Below are 18609 nucleotides of genomic sequence, written 5' to 3'. Positions count from 1 at the left end.
CCTATGTATTACGTGGCTATTTATTTTGGCCAACGGATATAAATAACACGATAGGATTTACATCATTTTTTATTTTAAATAAATTAATGAAATCATGTTTCTATGAAGACAAATTGACTTAACTTAAATTCAAATAAATCATTCTAATGAAGTTCAATAAAAAACAAAAAACGTAAATGTAAGTAAAACTAATTAAATAATAATGAACTAAACATTAACTAATTTAATTAAATTGAGTTGCACATATATTAATTGTGGTAAAAAATTATTAATTTTCTAATAGATAACGCTATCTGATATATAGTGATTTATTGATTAAATCTTGAGGCAATAAAGGGTGATACGGTCAAAATTTGGTCAAGGGAAAACGCGTGTAAATCGGAGAAATCGTTTATTTAAAAAATCAAATTAAATTTCTTTTTCAAGTTCAATTAGTATAAAATTCAGAAAAAATATTCAGTTAGGCTTTCGCTTTTCCAAATCCGACTTGCCGGGCCTCACGCTTGACACCTGCCATCAGATTTTGTACAGCCACCTTGTCCACCTTCTTCGCCGCAGAAAGCCAGTTTGCCTTGAACTGCTGCTCGTCCTTAGCAGCTTTTTGGCCTTCTTTAGGTTCCGCTTGACAATAGCCCAGTATTTCTCAATTGGGCGGAGCTCTGGCGTGTTGGGAGGGTTCTTGTCCTTGGGAACCACCAGCACGTTGTTGGCGGCGTACCACTCCATGGCCTTTTTACCGTAATGGCAAGATGCCAAATCCGGCCAAAACAGTACGGAACAACCGTGTTTCTTCACGAAAGGCAGCAGATGTTTATTCAAACACTCTTTCACGTAAATTTCTTGGTTGACAGTCCCGGAAGCTATGAAAATGCTGCTTTTCAAGCCACAGGTACAGATGGCTTGCCAAACCAGATATTTCTTTGCGAACTTTGACAGTTTTATGTACTTGGAAATATCTGCTACCTTTCCCCTTCCTTTTGCCGTATAAAACTCCTGTCCCGGAAGCTGCTTGTAGACAGCTTTGACGTAGGTTTCGTCGTCCATTACCACGCAGTCAAACTTCGTCAGCATCGTCGTGTACAACCTCCGGGATCGCGCTTTGGCCGTCGTATTTTGTTTATCATCGCGATTTGGAGTCACTACCTTCTTGTAAGTCGATAGTCCGGCTCGTTTTTTGGCTCGATGCACGGTTGTAGACGATACACCCAGCTTATTTGCGGCATCTCGAAGAGAGAGGATAGGGTTTCGCTTGAAACTACCGGCAACTCTCTTTGTCGTCTCAGCGGCTTCCGGTTTTCGATTTCTCCCCGATCCAGACTTCCTGGCTGTCTACAAACGTTCCCCAAACACTTTAATTACATTTGTAATGGTTGATTTGGCAACTTTTAGCGATTTTGCCAGCTTTGCGTGCGAGTAGCTCGGATTTTCGCGATGCGCAAGCAAAATTTTGATACGCTGCTCTTCTTGCTTGGACGGCATTTTGACAACTGAAGAGTGAATTCCAAAATCAAAATAGGAGCAACATTCTACACACACACACCTTCAAAATGAGGGGTGTTCAGGTTTATTAAATGCAAAATTGAAAGAAATACGTCAAGTTTATATTGACCAAATTTTGACCGTATCACCCTTTACCATATTACCTCAAGAATAATTTGGGTTTGTTAAAATCAATGTCTAATATCTGGGAGAAAAAATAACAATAAAAATTTTTAGTACTACAGTAGATAGTGGATATAAGAAAGTCAGGAAAAGACAATTTTTTTTTTCTTATCTTTCATAAAAATTTTTTTAACGTAGGGACAGCGTACACACCATGATCCGGGCCATTTTTGAAGAAAATTAAAAAATTAATTTAATAACTTTATTTGTTTTTCATGCCATTAGGTCGATAATTGATTATCAGTCAGTCAGGTTTTTTTATAAACGATTTTCTTATACGAAACATTTGTTGTACCAAAAAGACATTTTGTTCCGATAAAAATTTTCTTATGCGTTTTCTTTCTTATATGCATTGTCCGTTACCTACTGCAAAGCATAAAAGCTAACCATTAATAGAATTATATAAATTTGTAACCTTGTGTTCACACCAATGTTTACGATGTCTAAATGCATCGTAAACATTGGTGTGAACACATATGATGTTCAAGTTCTACAATTACATTACAATTTTATTTAACTTTTGATAATTCTTCCAACATTCTGAAAAAACAATAACGGCTATCATATTCCATATCATACCAAAAATTCACAGCTATACACTTATGACTTTGACGCACGTGGTGATACCAATAATTTGGTAAAAATAATAAATCTCCAGCATTTACCCTTACATGCAATGGTTGTACTTTAGAGAACATTGGATATTTCTCTAAATCTGGCGATAGGGGATCTATACTAATCCATTCTGTTAATAAAGGTTTCTGTTCATTCACTTCATTTGTATCCTCATGCTGTGTCAGCAATGGTTCAATGTGATATTGATTAGTTTCCTCGTTTAGTTTGTATACACCTGTTGGGTATTCTTGCTTTGGTATAAAAGGTAAGCAATGTGGTGGCAATAATATGAAATCCTTGTAACCAGATATGACACAATACAAATTATCATATGGATCTTTATGCATTGATGTTATTGCCCTTTCATCACCCATCCAGAAATTTACCGCATCCGGTGGTTTATTAAAACATTTTTCGGCAAATTCCAATAACGAAGCATCAATGTCATCTTTTAGCTCTGGGAAATCCAAAGAGAAGTTTGAATTTTGTTTTTGTATATAATACACAACACCCCGAGGATCATCTAGCATATCTAAAAAGGTCTTCATGGTTATTTGCTCCTCCAGTGGTAAAACAAAATATTCTTTCTGGTCTTCATGGCGTAATGCCAAACCATCAGCATAACCATTTGGCGTTATTGCTACATCCACTAATTTATCTCCTAAATGTGTTCGAAAATACTCGGTATTCCATTTCCCAATAGCTTTCCAGGAAGATAGGACATTTCTAAAAACAACTGGCCTTTGTTTAGCGTAGTACTCTCGGGCGAATTCAACTGCATTTGGCAGTTCGGTAAGTTCACATACTTCAGTTCCAATACAAAGATCATTGGCTTCATTTAAAAGAATATCAAAGGCGGAATTTATTTTACTATTATTCATTATTAAAAAAACTGAACACCAAAGATTATTAATTTATTCTATGGTCTTTGCTGAACATATTTTTGGTCAACATAACATACAAAGCCAATAAGCAGCAATGTGCAATTTGTCATTGTAAACTGAGTTGCCAGATGTCACTATTAGCGAGTGTTTTTCTTGTCAATGCAGCAATAATACCCCATAAACACAAGTATTGGAGAAATGCTTATATTCAATACGCTTTTAAACATTTTTTTCAAAGAATTAGATTAGAATTCAATTTGAGAAATGGTTGAGAAAATCGCGTTCTCAACAAAAAACAGACATTACCCTCAACAGTAGAGTTCAACACGTTAGCGAATTCTCAACATATTAGCAACAAATTAATTAACTATTTATTATTAACACAGACACAGAGCAAGCCTTATCTCCAATCAGTAGAGTTCAACACGTTAGCAAATTCTCAACATATTAGCAACAAATTAATTAACTATTTATTATTAACACAGACACAGAGCAAGCCTTATCTCCATTCATCTAATGTACCAAAGGTACAATCAGTTGTTTACGATTGTGTTCACAACAATATTGTCAATTTTCAAGACAAACTATCTACATATAGACCAAAAAATCTTATTTGGCTACTACCAGATAAATGCACAGAGCAGAGAATGAAGCCGCCGAGTCGCGCCGCCGATTTTAGCCGTCGCCGACCCGTTTTTAGCAGTCGACGCCGCCGCCGAATATGTCGACTCATCTCGGCTCAAATTTAGCCGCCAATTAATCTAAAATATTGATTTATATCAGAAAAATTGAATAGTATTTGTTATAGTTTTTGGCAAAATTGTGAACTTTCCACTTTCAATCAATTAGTATCAAGTTGCTATAATAGTTTTACAAAAATTTATCTCAAAAAATTTGAATTAAATGTACATTTGATTGTAAGACTGGTTGTACAACTAATCTCATTACAATTCGGAAACAGAGAATGAAGCCGACCCATTTTTGTCGGCGGCGGCTAACACTAAATTTTTGCCTTCGGCGGCGGCGGCTTGACGGCTAAGCCGATAAAAAATTGTCTGTTCGGCGGCGCAAAATTATCTATTACAAAATCAATTTGAAGTTTTCCGAATTGTAATGAGATTAGTTGTACAACCAATCTTACAATCAAATTTACATTTCATTCAATGTTTTTGAGCTAAATTTTTGTAAAACTATTATAGCAACTTGATACTAATTGATTGAAAGTGGAAAGTTCAAAATTTTGGCAAAAACTATAACAAATATTATTAATTTTTTCTGATATAAATCAATATTTTAGATTAATTGGCGGCTAAATTTGAGTCGAGATGAGTCGACATATTCGGCGGCGGCGTCGACTGCTAAAAACGGTTCGGCGACGGCTAAAATCGGCGGCGCGACTCGGCGGCTTAGCCGTCAAGCCGCCGCCGCCGGAGTCAAAAATTTAGTGTTATCCGCCGCCGACAAAAATGGGTCGGCTTCATTCTCTGGCACAGAGCTGTCTATGAGCAAACTCACAAAAACCAACACACCAAATGATATGTACAAGAAGCAGCATCTTTCTTTTTTATCTCAACATAATGATTGACTTTTGTTATACACAGGTGCATCAAAAAATAACTAGACTACAGCATACGCAGTAGTTGATAATTCCAAAAATATTCTGTGCCTAAAATACTTAAGATGTGCCTCATCAATATTCACAGCGGAAGCCGCCGGCATACGGTAATTTTTTCAGACAGTCTCTCTGCAATAAATCCATAAACAATCTATCGAATACCAGCTGGACTTCAATAAGTAAAATAAGAGATCTGCTAATAACAAATAAAAACAAAATAAAACTTTGCTGGATACCGGGCCATGTTGGCATTTCTGGCAATGAACATGCTGATAAAGCTGCAAAATTTGCTTGTACGATCTAAAAAATCACATTATTATAGAGCTGAATGAACTTAAACTGAGGAACCAACATAACTTCCATCATAGACATTACAGCGCCACTAATCCAGAGTACATCATACCATGCTACCCCACTAACATAGACAATAAAAAAATCCGTATTTTTTCCAGACTTCGTATGGGACACTGTATTACTACGCATCAACACCTAATTAATAAAGATAAAGACAATAACTGCCCTAACTTCGGAGATACAGCGAGTATTGAACATATATTAGAATCCTGTCGGAAACTAGTAAACTTACAAATTAATACACTAATTAATGCAGGCATGTCATTGCTAAAAACTACTAATGAGGAAAACATTAACAAAATATTCAATTTCATTTCGCAATCCAAAGTGATCATATAAAACAATTACAATTAATTTTATGTTAGTTAGCTGATGGCCTCTGTAGCCAATGCTACTATTGTAAAATTATTCTTATATTATACTATAAGTCTAATTTTGTAAGTAAATAAATACATCATTACCAGTATACTGCAATAGTTTGAACCCCGGAGTACTTAATTCACATATTTAGTTTCTATAATAAGAACTATATCTATGTCCCCTTTCATCAGGAGAACTTTTAAGGCAGCACATGCAGCCTTACGATGGTGAAGATTTATCTGGAGGATCCGTAGGACCAGCGAGATTTTCAACAACCGTCACATCAGCCGTTTCAATCGAATCATCAAGAATGTCCTCTTCAGAGATCTCGGTGACTCTCGCAATAACCATAGGTTCAACTTTGGTGAGTTTTGAGGCAGTAGAAACCTCCTCTCGCATACGGTGTCCATCCATGTCTGCATCTTTGGTATCTCCCTCGACTTCGCAAGAGATCCGCTTATTTCTGATTCCTTCCTTTAGCTGATCGTTTTTATATACCTTCATTTGTATATAATGAAAGCCATAACATACACGGTCCTGAGACTTTGCTAGATGTGGCAAAGACTATTTAAAATAGTGAATCTATTTGCAGGTATCCACGCATGTGCTCTAGGTCTAGCCGGCATGTCTTTCTTCTCGACTAACTCTAGAGCAGCTCCTTCCCAAACTTCACCAATTATTATTAGAACAGCTTCAGAACATTCTATAGACCTCTGGTCCTCAAATGCGACTAGCTTAAATCGTCCTTGATACCAACCAGGCTCTTGGTGTCGAGGATCTGGCCCGGGAACCTCCTTTTGATGCCACCTGTCGACCCGTCTACAGGTCGACTAATTGGACCTAACTCTTGGTCATTGCCCAAATTTATAACTCCAATCGATACCCGTCCACTGGGCCCTGAAGTTAGCAACCCAATAGATGTCTTTGAATTTCGCTGCATGGTGGTTTAATATCCCACCATACTTGAAATTCGCAGTAGGTACATATTACGATGAGTTTATCCGCTATTAAAAAACACGTCCGTTCCGTTTGACGGTTGAATGACAAGTTACTACAAAAAAGTATGGCATGAGTGCAATTATTAGGTGCCCTTCTGGATACATTTAGAAGGACGCCAATAAGAGCCCCTTCAAACAATCAGAAAAATTGCATTTTAAGATAGTTGTAAAACAATCATTGTGGTCAAGTAAAACACGATTGTTTAGGTGTTTATTAATTTTATTAAAAATGTATAAATTCTCATAAATATAACATTTATATTACTATCACATCACAGTTAACATATTTTTGTGCATTAATAAAAGATTGGTGTTGAGTTACAAGCCATTTGGAAAGTTAAAAATGGTTCACCAATATACCTTTCACAATTTTAAGCGAAATAACTATGTTTTCAGCACTTCATTATGGTTTTTATTTAAATAAATTATAAGAAGCTAGTTGTGCTTGGTGTTTCACAAAATATAAAATGGCTCTTGTAACAATAGTGATGGCAAAATACTATCACAGTTGGTGATTGTTGCAGTGTCACTTACGAGTCGGTGGTAGCGATGAGGATGAAATGGAACTTTGAAATGCTAGCAGGGTGAGGTTTATGCGCCGTCCAGATTATAAGTTTATTCGGACGACAGTGCTCGCGTCGAACATATCCCAAATGTTGGCCACACTATAAGTCCGAAGATATAATCGATACTGCTGCATGTTTATGGGATCGATAACACATTTACCGATTATTTAGTCATCGCCACACTGTAAGATTCCTTACAAACACAGACATTCCTTACGGAAAAACTTATAATCTGGACGACGCATTAGAGAATAACCCCAAAAACACATGATGAGCGTTTTTCAAATGCAACAACTTTTCAGTTTGAGGGTAAATGTAATTTTCAACATAAATTCAACTTGACTTGAAACAGCTCATCCCCTGCCAACATTTTTTGAATTTGGGGCGCTTCTGAGAATTCCCACTACGTCGACAACAATCATATAAGACATCAAAAACTCGTCGGAAAAGCGCCGTCACTATTGAGAAGTTGTACCACGCCAAGTTACTACGAAAAAGTTTATCATAAGTGCAATTATTAGGTGCCTATTTATGGCGTTTTCTTTTCTTGTAAAAAATGCGCACTTTTTTTGCATTTTGCCCGAAAAATTTACTTTTTAGGTTCTTTTCTAAAAAAAGCAGGCAAAAGTACGAAAAGGCTTCGCATTCTGTTGTGAAAATAGCGCCACGCATAGAGGCAAATTACGGGCATTTTCAGCACTGCCTACAAACGAGAGTGCTGCGATTGCCCTGTTTCCTTCTTTGAATTATTTTCTGCCCGCTGAAATGACAGCATTTTTTTAGGTTGCTGGTAACATTTTAAAAATGCGCATTCTGTACAGACAAAATGAAGGCAAAGCCCTTTTTTTCAGAAAAGAAAACACCATTAGATTAATTTCGAAGGACGCCAATAAGAACCCCTGCAAACTATCACAAAAAGTGAATTTTAAGGTAATTGTACAAGAATCATTGTGGTCAAGTAAAACACGATTGTGTAGATGTTTATTGATTTGATTAAACATTTATAATTTCTTATAATAACATTTTTCGGTTTATCTCATCACATTTAACATAATTTTTTGCATTAATAAAAGAATGATGTTGAGTTTTAAGTAGCAAGTTACATATTGCAGCGTCTATCAGCCAGTTTGTTTATTTTCGATGGAGACAGCGTGCCTGGAAAAATATTTGAAAAACGATGACTTTATTCTATTTGGAAAGTCGAAAATTGTTCACCATATACCTTTCACAATTTTAAGCGTAATATCTATGTTTTCAGAACTTTATTTTCGTTTTTATTTAAATAAAATATAACAAGCTGGTTGCGCTTGGCGTTTTACAAAAAATAAAATGGCTCTTCTAACAGTAGTGATGGCAAAATACTTTCATGTACATTTTGTACTTTTTGATATGCTTCCCCCATCACAGTTCGCGATGGTTGTGGTGACATTTACGAGTCTGAGGTAGCGATGAGGATGAAATGGAACTTTGAAATACTGGCAGGGTCTTCATTACATCATCAAAACGTTTGCGAAGTACCCAATAAACACAGGATGAGCGTTTTTCAAATGCAACAACTTTTCAGTTTGAGGGTAAATATAATTTTCAACATAAATTCAATTTGACTTGAAATAGCTCATCTTCAATACATCTTCAAATTGTTTGCGAATTACTTCCAATTTGCCAAAATGTTGACAAAATCTTTGAAAAGGTTTTGAAGATAATATGAGAAAACTTTGACAAAACACGACCCTAAAATGCAACGAAAAACCATGTGGTTTTCAATACGTATTTGTGCAACGAAGTTCGTGGTCAATTGCAAGAAATTAAAAAAATGGAAAATTTTAGACAAATAACCAAATAGTTTATAAAAATAGGTAAGTGAAAATAAAAATGAAATAGAACTTTAAGGAAGTCACTAAATGTGTATCTCTTTGCAGAAAACTAAAATTATGGATTCTACGTTCTTGAAAACATTATAAAATGGTGGAAAATTAACTGGAACTGCTTCAAATAGTTTATAATAATTGGTACGTCAATATGAAAAATTAAATCAACACTTTAGAGAAGTCACTAAATTTAAATCTCTTTGCAGAAAACTAAAATCTTTGGATGCTACATTCTTGCAAACATTAAGAAGCTGACCAATGAAAAGTGAGTGGCTTATCGACAAGAAAAAGTTTCCAGAAACATTACAAGTGCAACCAATTAAAATTGTTAAAAACAACAAATTGTTGAAATCAACAACTTCTGGATGAAAAGGTACATCACATCGTCAGTTTAATTCATATCCCAATAAACACAGGATGAGCGTTTTTCAAATGCAAAAACTTTTCAGTTTGAGGGTAAATATAATTTTCAACATAAATTCAACTTGACTTGAAATAGCTCATCTTCAATAAATCTTCAAACTGTTTGCGAATTACAACCAATTTGGCAAAATGTTGACGAAAACTTTGAAAATGTGTTGAAGATAATTGGAGAAAACTTTGACAAAACACTACCCTGAAATGCAACGAAAAAACCACATGGTTTTCAATACTACTTTGGACAACAAAGTTCGTGGAAGAAATACAAAAATGTGGAAATTTTTAATAATCAATTGAAATTGCTTATAATAATTGGTAAGTAAAACTAAAACACGAAATGAAAACTTTAAGGAAGTCACTAAACTCAAATCTCTTTGCAGACAACTAAAATATTTGGATGCTGATTCTTGGACACATTAAGAGGCTGGCCGATGAAAAATGGTAGTGGCTTATCGAGAAGAGAAAGTTTCCATAAATCAAAGTGCAACCAAAAAAAACTTGGTATTTATGCTTTTCCATATCAACAACTACTGGATGATAATTCGCAATTCACAAAATAACAAATTAAACCGATGATGCGATATAAATTAAACTATCGATGTGATATAGTTTAATTTATATCGCATCATCGGTTTAATTTGTTATTTTGTGAATTGAAATTGCTGGAAATTTATTCCAATTATCTGGACATCAAGTTCCTGAAAATTGCCAGTATTTTAATAACAACAATTTTGTAACACCAACGTTCTTGAGGAAATCACGAAGTACGTGGTCAGTTGGAAGAAATAAAAATTGGTAAGTCAAAATAAAAAGTGAAATGAAAACATAATGGAAATCACAAAACTCGATTGTTTTGCAGAAAACTAAAATCATTGGATGGTATATTCTTGGAAGATGTTGGCCGATGAAAAACCGATGAAGGGAACAATAAAGAAAAGTTTTCAGAAAACTTACAAAGTGCAATCAATTAAACCAAAGTGCAACAATTCCTATATCAAGAACTTCTGGATGAAAATGTGCATCATCGGTTTAATTTGTTATTTTGTGAATTGAAATTGCTGGAAATTTATTCAAATTATCTGGTCATCAAGTTCCTGAAAATTGCCAGTATTTTAATAACAATTTTGTAACACCAACGTTCTTGAGGAAATCACGAAGTACGTGGTCAGTTGGAAGAAATAAAAATTGGTAAGTCAAAATAAAAAGTGAAATGAAAACATAATGGAAATCACAAAACTCGATTGTTTTGCAGAAAACTAAAATCATTGGATGGTATATTCTTGGAAGATGTTGGCCGATGAAAAACCGATGAAGGGAACAACAAAGAAAAGTTTTCAGAAAACTTACAAAGTGCAATCAATTAAACCAAAGTGCAACAATTCCTATATCAAGAACTTCTGGATGAAAATGTGCATTACATCAATTTACATCCCGTCATCAGTTTGATATTTTGTGATTTCCTCTTGCTGGAATCTATTCTAACACACAAGCCAGCAAGTTCCTCGATAGTAATTATTTCAAATTGCCAGCATATTAATGACACCAACATTATGGAGGAAATGGAATTATACATGTAAAAATGTTTAAGATATTTAAAGTTGTATTCATAGTTTTATTTATTAATACTTTTAATAAGATAATTACATTTTGATTGGTATTATATTATTATTTTTATATATTATTAATGTTATTTTTAAGATTATTATATTTGTTAACGAAAAAAATAATAAAATTTACAAAATCCCTAGAAATTTAGTATTGACTTTCAGTTAGAACTAGGATTGACTTTCATACAAATTGTGGTTGGAAAGTATTCGCAACAATGGTAATTTTTTATTTTTCTCACATTGAAAACTGTTTGAGAAATTATTGAGTAGCGATGCATTTCAATTTGAGGATTACAATTGAGAAATTATTGCTATTGTGTTGAATTTTACTGTTGAGGGTAATGTCTGTTTTTTGTTGAGAACGCGATTTTCTCAACAATTTCTCAACTTGAATATTACCCTAATCCTTTGAAAAAATGTTTGAAAAATTATTGAATTTTAGTATTTTTCAAACGTTTGTGTTTATTGGGATGCTATTATCAGTTTAAAATGGATATTTTGTGAATTCCTTCTGCTGGAAATCAATTCTAACACGCGGTCCAGTACGTTCCTAATTTCAAATTGCCCGCATGTTAATAAATTTTAATGCTGTTTTATGACACCAACAGGAAGGAAATCGAATTATCAATGTTTTTTGTTCTTATTTGTTGATATGTTTAATAAGATTATTATTTATCAATTGGTATTGTAGTGTATTATGAAGTGTAGTGTATTATTATATATTTTATTTCGATGAAAATAAATAAATTATACAAAATTCATAGAATTTTGGCTTTGACTTTCAATTTGAAGTGGGGATATCATTCATACAAATTTAGGTTGAAAAGTATTTGCAACGATGTTAATTTTTAATTTGACTCGCATAAAAATTGCTTGACAAATTATTGAGTAGCGATGCATTTCAATTTGAGGATAACACTTAAGATATTATTGCTAATGTGTTGAATTTCACTGTTGAGGGTAATGTCTGTTTTTTGTTGAGAACGCGATTTTCTCAACTATTTCTCAACTTGAATATTACCCTAATCCTTTGAAAAAATGTTAGAAAAATTGTTGAAATTTAGCATTTTTCAAACGTTTGTGTTTATTGGGTACTTTCAATTTGCCAAAATGTTGACGAAATCTTTGAAAAGGTGTTGAAGATAATATGAGAAAACTTTGACAAAACACTACCCTAAATGCAACGAAAAAACCATGTGGTTTTCAATACTTATTTGTGCAACGAAGTTCGTGGTCAATTGGAAGAAATAAAAAACGTAGAAAATTTTAGACAAATAACTGAATTTACTCCAAATAGTTTATAATACTAGGTAAGTGAAAATAAAAAAATGAAATAAAACTTTAAGGAAGTCACTAAATGTATATCTCTTTGCAGAAAACTTAAATTATGGATTCTACGTTCTTGAAAACATTAAAAAGCTGACCGATGAAAAAATGTTGGGAATTAAATGGAACTGCTTCAAATAGTTTACAATAATTAGTAAGTCAATATGAAAAATTAAATCAACACTTTAGAGAAGTCACTAAATTTAAATCTCTTTGCAGAAAACTAAAATCTTTGGATGCTACATTCTTGCAAACAATAAGAAGCTGACCAATGAAAAATGAGTGGCTTATCGACAAGAAAAAGTTTCCAGATACGTTTTAAAGTGCAACCAATTAAAATTGTTAAAAACAACAACTTCTGGATGAAAATGTGCATCACATTATCATTTTAATTTACATCCTATTATCAGTTCAAAATGGATATTTTGTGAATTCCTTCTGCTGGAAATCTATTCTAACACGCTGTCCAACACGTTCCTAATTTCGAATTGCCCGGATATTAATAAATTTTAATGCTGTTTTATGGCACCAACAGGAAGGAAATCGAATTATCAATGCAAAAGTGTTTACAAATAATGTTTAAGATATTTAATGTTTTGTTCTTATTTGTTGATATGTTTTATAAGATTATTATTTTTCAATTGGTATTGTTGTGTATTATGTAGTGTGTTTTTATATATTTTATTTTGACGAACATCAATAAATTATACAAAATTCATAGAATTTTGGCTTTGACTTTCAATTTGAAGTGGGTATATCATTCATACAAATTTTGGTTGAAAAGTATTTGCAACGATGTTAATTTTTAATTTGAATCGCATCCAAAATTGTTTGTGAAGTTATTGAGTAGCGATGCATTTCAATTTGAGGGTAACACTTGAGAAATTATTGCTAATGTGTTGAATTTTACTGTTGAGGGTAATGACTGTTTTTTGTTGAGAACCCAATTTTCTCAACAATTTCTATTACACTTATCCTTTGAAAAATTGTTGAAATTTAGCATTTTTAAAACGTTTGTGTTTATTGGGATTTCATAATATTCGTCACCTATTTCCGAGATGCCACCTTGTTATTACTATATAGTACCTACATCATATGTGGTCACTGTGCAGATTATACACATGTGGCATCTCTCAAGAAACATATGCTGCTATACAACCAAATTTTGCCACTGGCAGTGGCATTGATTTCCACATATTTCTCTCGTATTGAAAAATCGAATATTTCTTAGTAATAAAAACTGCAAACAATAATTTGTAGTGCTAGCAAGTGCCGAATAGCGTGTAAACATGGACACTGATTTAAAAGTTGTAGATAGTTTGACAGGTAACGCCGCCACAACCAGCAGTATTGATCCCAGTTTGGTTGCCTGTCACAGTGAAGAGGAGGGTATAATCAATTGGGAGGAAGAGGCAATGGCTATTATAAATGATGTTAAAACACATGTAGCCGAGATAGATATAGCCCGGAAACTGCCCAGCAACGAAAGTCACATTTACATGAACATTCGCACCTTCGAGGGAGCTACTTATTGTATTGACGTAAGCAACATTGGATTCCGTATAGTTTCGGAAATTTTTAATACAATAGATGAAGGCAAAGAGGAAGCAACCGATGATGAGGACATTTTCGAAACCCCCTACGCATTACTAGATAAAATTAGTCCGGGTTATGTGGAATCATTTGGAAATCAACTTTGTAAACAACTTTTGCAGCTACAACAAATGCGGACGGAATTCAAGGAAGAAGATGAAGAGGGCCTTGAAGAAGAAGAGGAGGAAGATTGAAACTTACTAAAACAAAAACATCGAACTTGAGAATACAGACTAACCTTTTTATTACATTTTAAGTTAAGATTAACCGACCCCACCCCCATGTCTCAAAATAACAATGTTCACAGATAGTTTCCCCCTTTCTACTAAACAAAAAAGAAAGAGAGGCGACTTTGTTTTTTGTTTGTAGTCTCTGTTTTTAATAGGCAGCTTGCATTTACTATAAATGTATGAATGTATCGCTTGCTAATCCCGACATAGCTATATTAATTTTAATAAATGTGATTGTAATTATTTAGCCACTACTAAACAAAACGGAGTTGTATAGTATGACGATCGCTCCATAATGTATGTAATTGTCTCTTAAGGTATTTTAAACTTTTAAGCGTTTCAAAAATAAAGATTGTGATTGCAATTCCAAATCGGTGAGTTTTCTCACAACGGGTACCAATTGTTGAACGTGATCCTTGTAACCAGAACCGGTGTTTAAATTTTTTTGGCCATATACAACCTTACCGTCGAAATCGTTAAGAGGAACCGCCAAGTTCTTATCAACTTGTTGTATGGTTATATTCAAATGGTCCTCTATTTCGGCCAAAAGCTACGATGTAGGAAAAATTGAAATAAATGCATATCAGTGTAAAGGCCGGTAACGTGTTCGGTTGGAGTTAAAAAGCACTTGATATAATTTATCTGCTCAAGTCGAAAATTGAACACATAACCGGCCTTGAAACTTCAATTACTTACATTCTTCTCATTATACCAAATGCAGCAGCCGCGATTGTCCGTTAAATTGGTATTAAAACAATTTCTACCACGAGTTTTGCACCAATCTCCATGGTACCAAACCTAAAAAAAATATAAATTTATCTTGGAGTCATAAGCAGGTAAAATAAATAATACTTTTTCTGGAACTGTTGACACCAAGCTAATGGCAAGACCCATACGTTCGGCACGGCCTACGCGACCAATACGATGAACGTAATTCGATTTTTCGTCGGGCAATGTAATATTAATCATGTAGGGAAGTCCGGTGATATCCAAGCCTCTAGCTGCTACATCAGTACAAATTAAAAACTTAACATCACCTCTCTTGAATAATTCCAAGTTTTGTTTTCTCTCATTAGGTTTACGATCACCATGAAGACAGACACATGAATACTTTTGACCACCTCGTATTTTCAAATATTGTTCCAAATTGTCACAGTCCAATTTTGTACGACAAAATATGATGGCTCGATCCATTTTATGCTCTTCTATGGCTCGAACACAATATTCCCCTTTCAAAAGTTTTATTGCCTCCGAAAAGGTTTCAGGGCACTGATTCTGGGGATGAGGATTATCTCGTGAATGGACACCATCGGTACGTATGCGTTGGCGTAGATTATGCCAAGAAGTATCGCGTTGTGGATCAACCATACAAACGACATGATGTACTGTCTCTGGGACTGCGTCTTCTCCTTTAAGATCTACCCATGTGGGGAAATGCATTAGACGATCTGCCATTTTCTTTACCTCAAATGCATGAAGTGTCGCAGAACATACTACCATTTGGAGTCGGCGACCATCGGAAGTCATTTTTGGTATTTGTTTGTGTAAACGATCGATTAGATCCGTGTAGCCTTGTTTGAGCAAAGCATCTGCTTCATCTAAAACAAAGAATCTTGGAGGAGACAAGATTTATTACATAGTTATAAATACAATGTAAATATCTTACTTGCAATGGGTTAACTGAACAAAACCCCCTGATATCATTTCCTCCAAACGTCCAGGAGTTCCAACCACAATATGAACACCCTGTTGCAAAACACTTTTCTGTTGTTCCAATTTAACACCTCCAATCAAAAGCAGACTTCTAACATCTGGATTGGATAAATGTATCTTGAATTTCTCTATTTGATTATAAGTCTGTTCTGCCAATTCTCGACTGGGCTCTATGATAATGGCCTGGGGAGCATTTGGCGATGGTTTATTTGAGCCTGCGTTTGCAGATGGGCTTGCCAATGGATTCGACTTACAGTGGGATGGCCCTGCCTGACTAGCTGCTATGAATCCACTTTTAGGTGCATGTTTGAAATCAGTTTTTCCAAAATTAAAAGCCATTTCTGCATTCTTTAAAACCACAGCCGGGTAAAATACTTCATTGCGTAAATTATCCGGAATACGAAATGCTAAGCCCAAACTTGTTCCATTCTTGCTGAAAGACACTTCCATTTTTTCAAGATCCAAAAAACAGCCTATAACATCATTTTTTCCAAAAGCCTCTCCGTAATCATCAAACTGACGATTATTAGACTTTTTACCTGTTCCACCAAAACCAAAACCTGTAATAGCGAAAGATATTATGTCATACTTATGAGAATGTACAAATTTCCTTGCTTAATTACCAAAACGACACGTTCCCAAATCCAGGTTGGCCTGCTGTGTGGACCACCCAACTCGACACAAGCCTTCATCAGTTACCGTGGCTTCAAAGTAAAACTTTCCTTTGCCTTTAACACCTGTTGTGCAACGACATCCATGCCACTCCTTGAATTCACGACTCTGACATCGCAAACCATCAGGTGTGACTGCCAAAGCATTACCTCTATCAAAGAATGACATTGTCCAAGGAGCCACACTAGCACCACCACTCCCTCCCTTAGACTTTCCCTCTTCCAAATCTCTTAGTGTTTCCCAGACAATCTGCAATATGGGTAAGCAAAATGCTCCAGTTTTTCCAGAGCCCGTTTCCGCAGCCATTAGTACATCGCCACCACCTAAAATTAATGGAATGGCCTCAGCCTGGACATCAGTGGGCAATCTGAATTGTAAAAATAGTAAGAAATTGTGCTATAGAAGTACAATATAATTCAATAGATTTTTTGTCAGCATGAATACTAACGTCCATTCCATTTCATCAATTGCCTTGGCAATTTCTGGCAAAACTCCAAACTCTGAAATATTAAGATATTGCAAAGGATTTTTTCATATTAATAAAACTACACACTTCTAGGATATATATAAAATTACCTTCGAACGCCGTCATTTTTTACTAATTTTCAATTGTTTCTTTTGCAAAATTGAGGACTAAACGCCGGTGGAAGGTAGGAAAGTCGATATACAGTGTTGACGTTTGTGCAAATCACTAGTGTTACCATAATTTTTAACTAAAGTGTGAAAACGTTGAAATTATTGTACCATCCCAATAAACACAAATGTTTGAAAAATGCTAAATTTCAACAATTTTTCTAACATTTTTTCAAAGGATTAGGGTAATATTCAAGTTGAGAAATTGTTGAGAAAATCGCGTTCTCAACAAAAAACAGACATTACCCTCAACAGTGAAATTCAACACATTAGCAATAATATCTCAAGTGTTATCCTCAAATTGAAATGCATCGCTACTCAATAATTTGTCAAACAATTTTCGATGCGAGTCATATTCAAAATTAACATCGTTGCAAATACTTTTCAACCTGAATTTGTGTGAATGATATCCCCACTTCAAATTGAAAGTCAAAGCCAAAATTCTATGCATTTTGTATAATTTATTCATTTTCATCAAAATAAAATATATAATAATACACTACACTACATAATACACTACAATACCAATTGATATATAATAATCTTATTAAACATATCAACAACTAAGAACAAAAAAAAAAAAACAAACAACAAAACTTTAAATATCTTAAACATTATTAGTAAACACTTTTGCATTGATAATTTGATTTCCTTCCTTTTATTAACATGCGGGCAATTTGAAATTAGGAACGTATTGAACCGCTTGTTAGAATTGATTTCCAGCAGAAGGAATTCACAAAATATCCATTTTAAACTGATAATAGCATATGAATTAAACTGACGATGTGATGCACATTTTCATCCAGAAGTTGTTGATTTCAACAATTTGTTGTTTTTAACAATTTTAATTGGTTGCACTTGTAATGTTTCTGGAAACTTTTTCTTTTCGATAAGCCACTCATTTTTCATTGGTCTGCTTCTTAATGTTTGCAAGAATGTAGCATCCAAAGATTTTAGTTTTCTGCAAAGAGATTTAAATTTAGTGACTTCTCTAAAGTGTTGATTTAATTTTTCATATTCACGTACCAATTATTATAAACTATTTGAAGCAGTTCCAGTTAATTGTCCACCATTTTTTCATCGGTCAGCTTTTTAGTGTTTTCAAGAACGTAGAATCCATAATTTTAGTTTTCTGCAAAGAGATATGCATTTAGTGACTTCCTTAAAGTTTTATTTCATTTCTTATTTTCACTTACCTATTTTTATACACTATTTGGTTATTTGTCTAAAATTTTCCATTTTTTTAATTTTTTATTCGTTGCACAAATAAGTATGTTTTTTTCGTTGCATTTTAGGGTACTGTTTTGTCAAAGTTTTTCATATTATCTTCAACATCTTTTCAAAGATTTCGTCAACATTTTGGCAAATTGGAAGTAATTGGCAAACAATTTGAAGAGGTATTGAAGATGAGCTATTTCAAGTCATGTTGAATTTATGTTGAAAATTATATTTACCCTCAAACTGAAAAGTTGTTGCATTTGAAAAAACGCTCA

General features: G+C 34.1%; 3 protein-coding genes and 1 long non-coding RNA gene across 5 annotated transcripts; 2 read left to right on the top strand and 2 right to left on the bottom strand.

The window, feature by feature from the left end:
* Positions 1-2144: 2144 nt before the first annotated feature.
* JMJD7 (Jumonji domain containing 7) lies at positions 2145-3277 on the bottom strand. Its single transcript, XM_075304002.1, has one exon. The coding sequence runs from the start codon at positions 3156-3158 to the stop codon at positions 2172-2174; it is 987 nt and encodes a 328-aa protein (XP_075160117.1). The 5' UTR covers positions 3159-3277; the 3' UTR covers positions 2145-2171.
* Positions 3278-8952: 5675 nt separating this feature from the next.
* LOC142233255 (uncharacterized) lies at positions 8953-11093 on the top strand. Of its 2 annotated transcripts, none has more exons than XR_012721370.1 (5): positions 8953-9063; positions 9129-9657; positions 9723-10137; positions 10202-10530; positions 10595-11093. It is a non-coding gene; the product is annotated as an uncharacterized LOC142233255 (long non-coding RNA). The 2 variants fall into 2 exon arrangements; XR_012721371.1 differs by lacking the exon at positions 8953-9063 and having other exon boundaries at positions 9330-9378; positions 9507-9657.
* A 2310-nt stretch (positions 11094-13403) lies between these two features.
* LOC142233254 (GSK3-beta interaction protein) lies at positions 13404-14469 on the top strand. The gene has a single exon (XM_075304104.1). The coding sequence runs from the start codon at positions 13565-13567 to the stop codon at positions 14060-14062; it is 498 nt and encodes a 165-aa protein (XP_075160219.1). The 5' UTR covers positions 13404-13564; the 3' UTR covers positions 14063-14469.
* On the bottom strand, positions 14220-17192 carry Ddx1 (ATP-dependent RNA helicase Ddx1). Its single transcript, XM_075304103.1, has 7 exons — positions 17060-17192; positions 16932-16983; positions 16435-16850; positions 15765-16371; positions 14951-15710; positions 14795-14896; positions 14220-14648 (listed from the first exon to the last, which is right to left on the bottom strand). Exons 1-7 carry the CDS (start codon positions 17073-17075, stop codon positions 14421-14423), a joined length of 2181 nt encoding a protein of 726 aa, XP_075160218.1. The 5' UTR covers positions 17076-17192; the 3' UTR covers positions 14220-14420.
* Positions 17193-18609: the final 1417 nt, after the last annotated feature.

This window comes from Haematobia irritans, chromosome 4, assembly GCF_050003625.1.
Source record: "Haematobia irritans isolate KBUSLIRL chromosome 4, ASM5000362v1, whole genome shotgun sequence".
Classification (NCBI taxonomy): Eukaryota; Metazoa; Arthropoda; class Insecta; order Diptera; family Muscidae; genus Haematobia; species Haematobia irritans.
This window is presented reverse-complemented; position numbering and strand designations above follow the sequence as displayed.

What these genes read in the sequence shown, in the direction of transcription:
- JMJD7 (XM_075304002.1), bottom strand. Translation starts at nt 3,158, where the DNA reads ATGAATAATAGTAAAATAAATTCCGCCTTTGATATTCTTTTAAATGAA.
- LOC142233254 (XM_075304104.1), top strand. Translation starts at nt 13,565, where the DNA reads ATGGACACTGATTTAAAAGTTGTAGATAGTTTGACAGGTAACGCCGCC.
- Ddx1 (XM_075304103.1), bottom strand. An exon ending in TGTCAACAGTTCCAGAAAAA is followed by an intron (nt 14,897 to 14,950) that starts GTATTATTTATT and finishes TATTTTTTTTAG; the next exon opens with GTTTGGTACCATGGAGATTG. An exon ending in TTTGGTATAATGAGAAGAAT is followed by an intron (nt 14,649 to 14,794) that starts GTAAGTAATTGA and finishes CCTACATCGTAG; the next exon opens with CTTTTGGCCGAAATAGAGGA.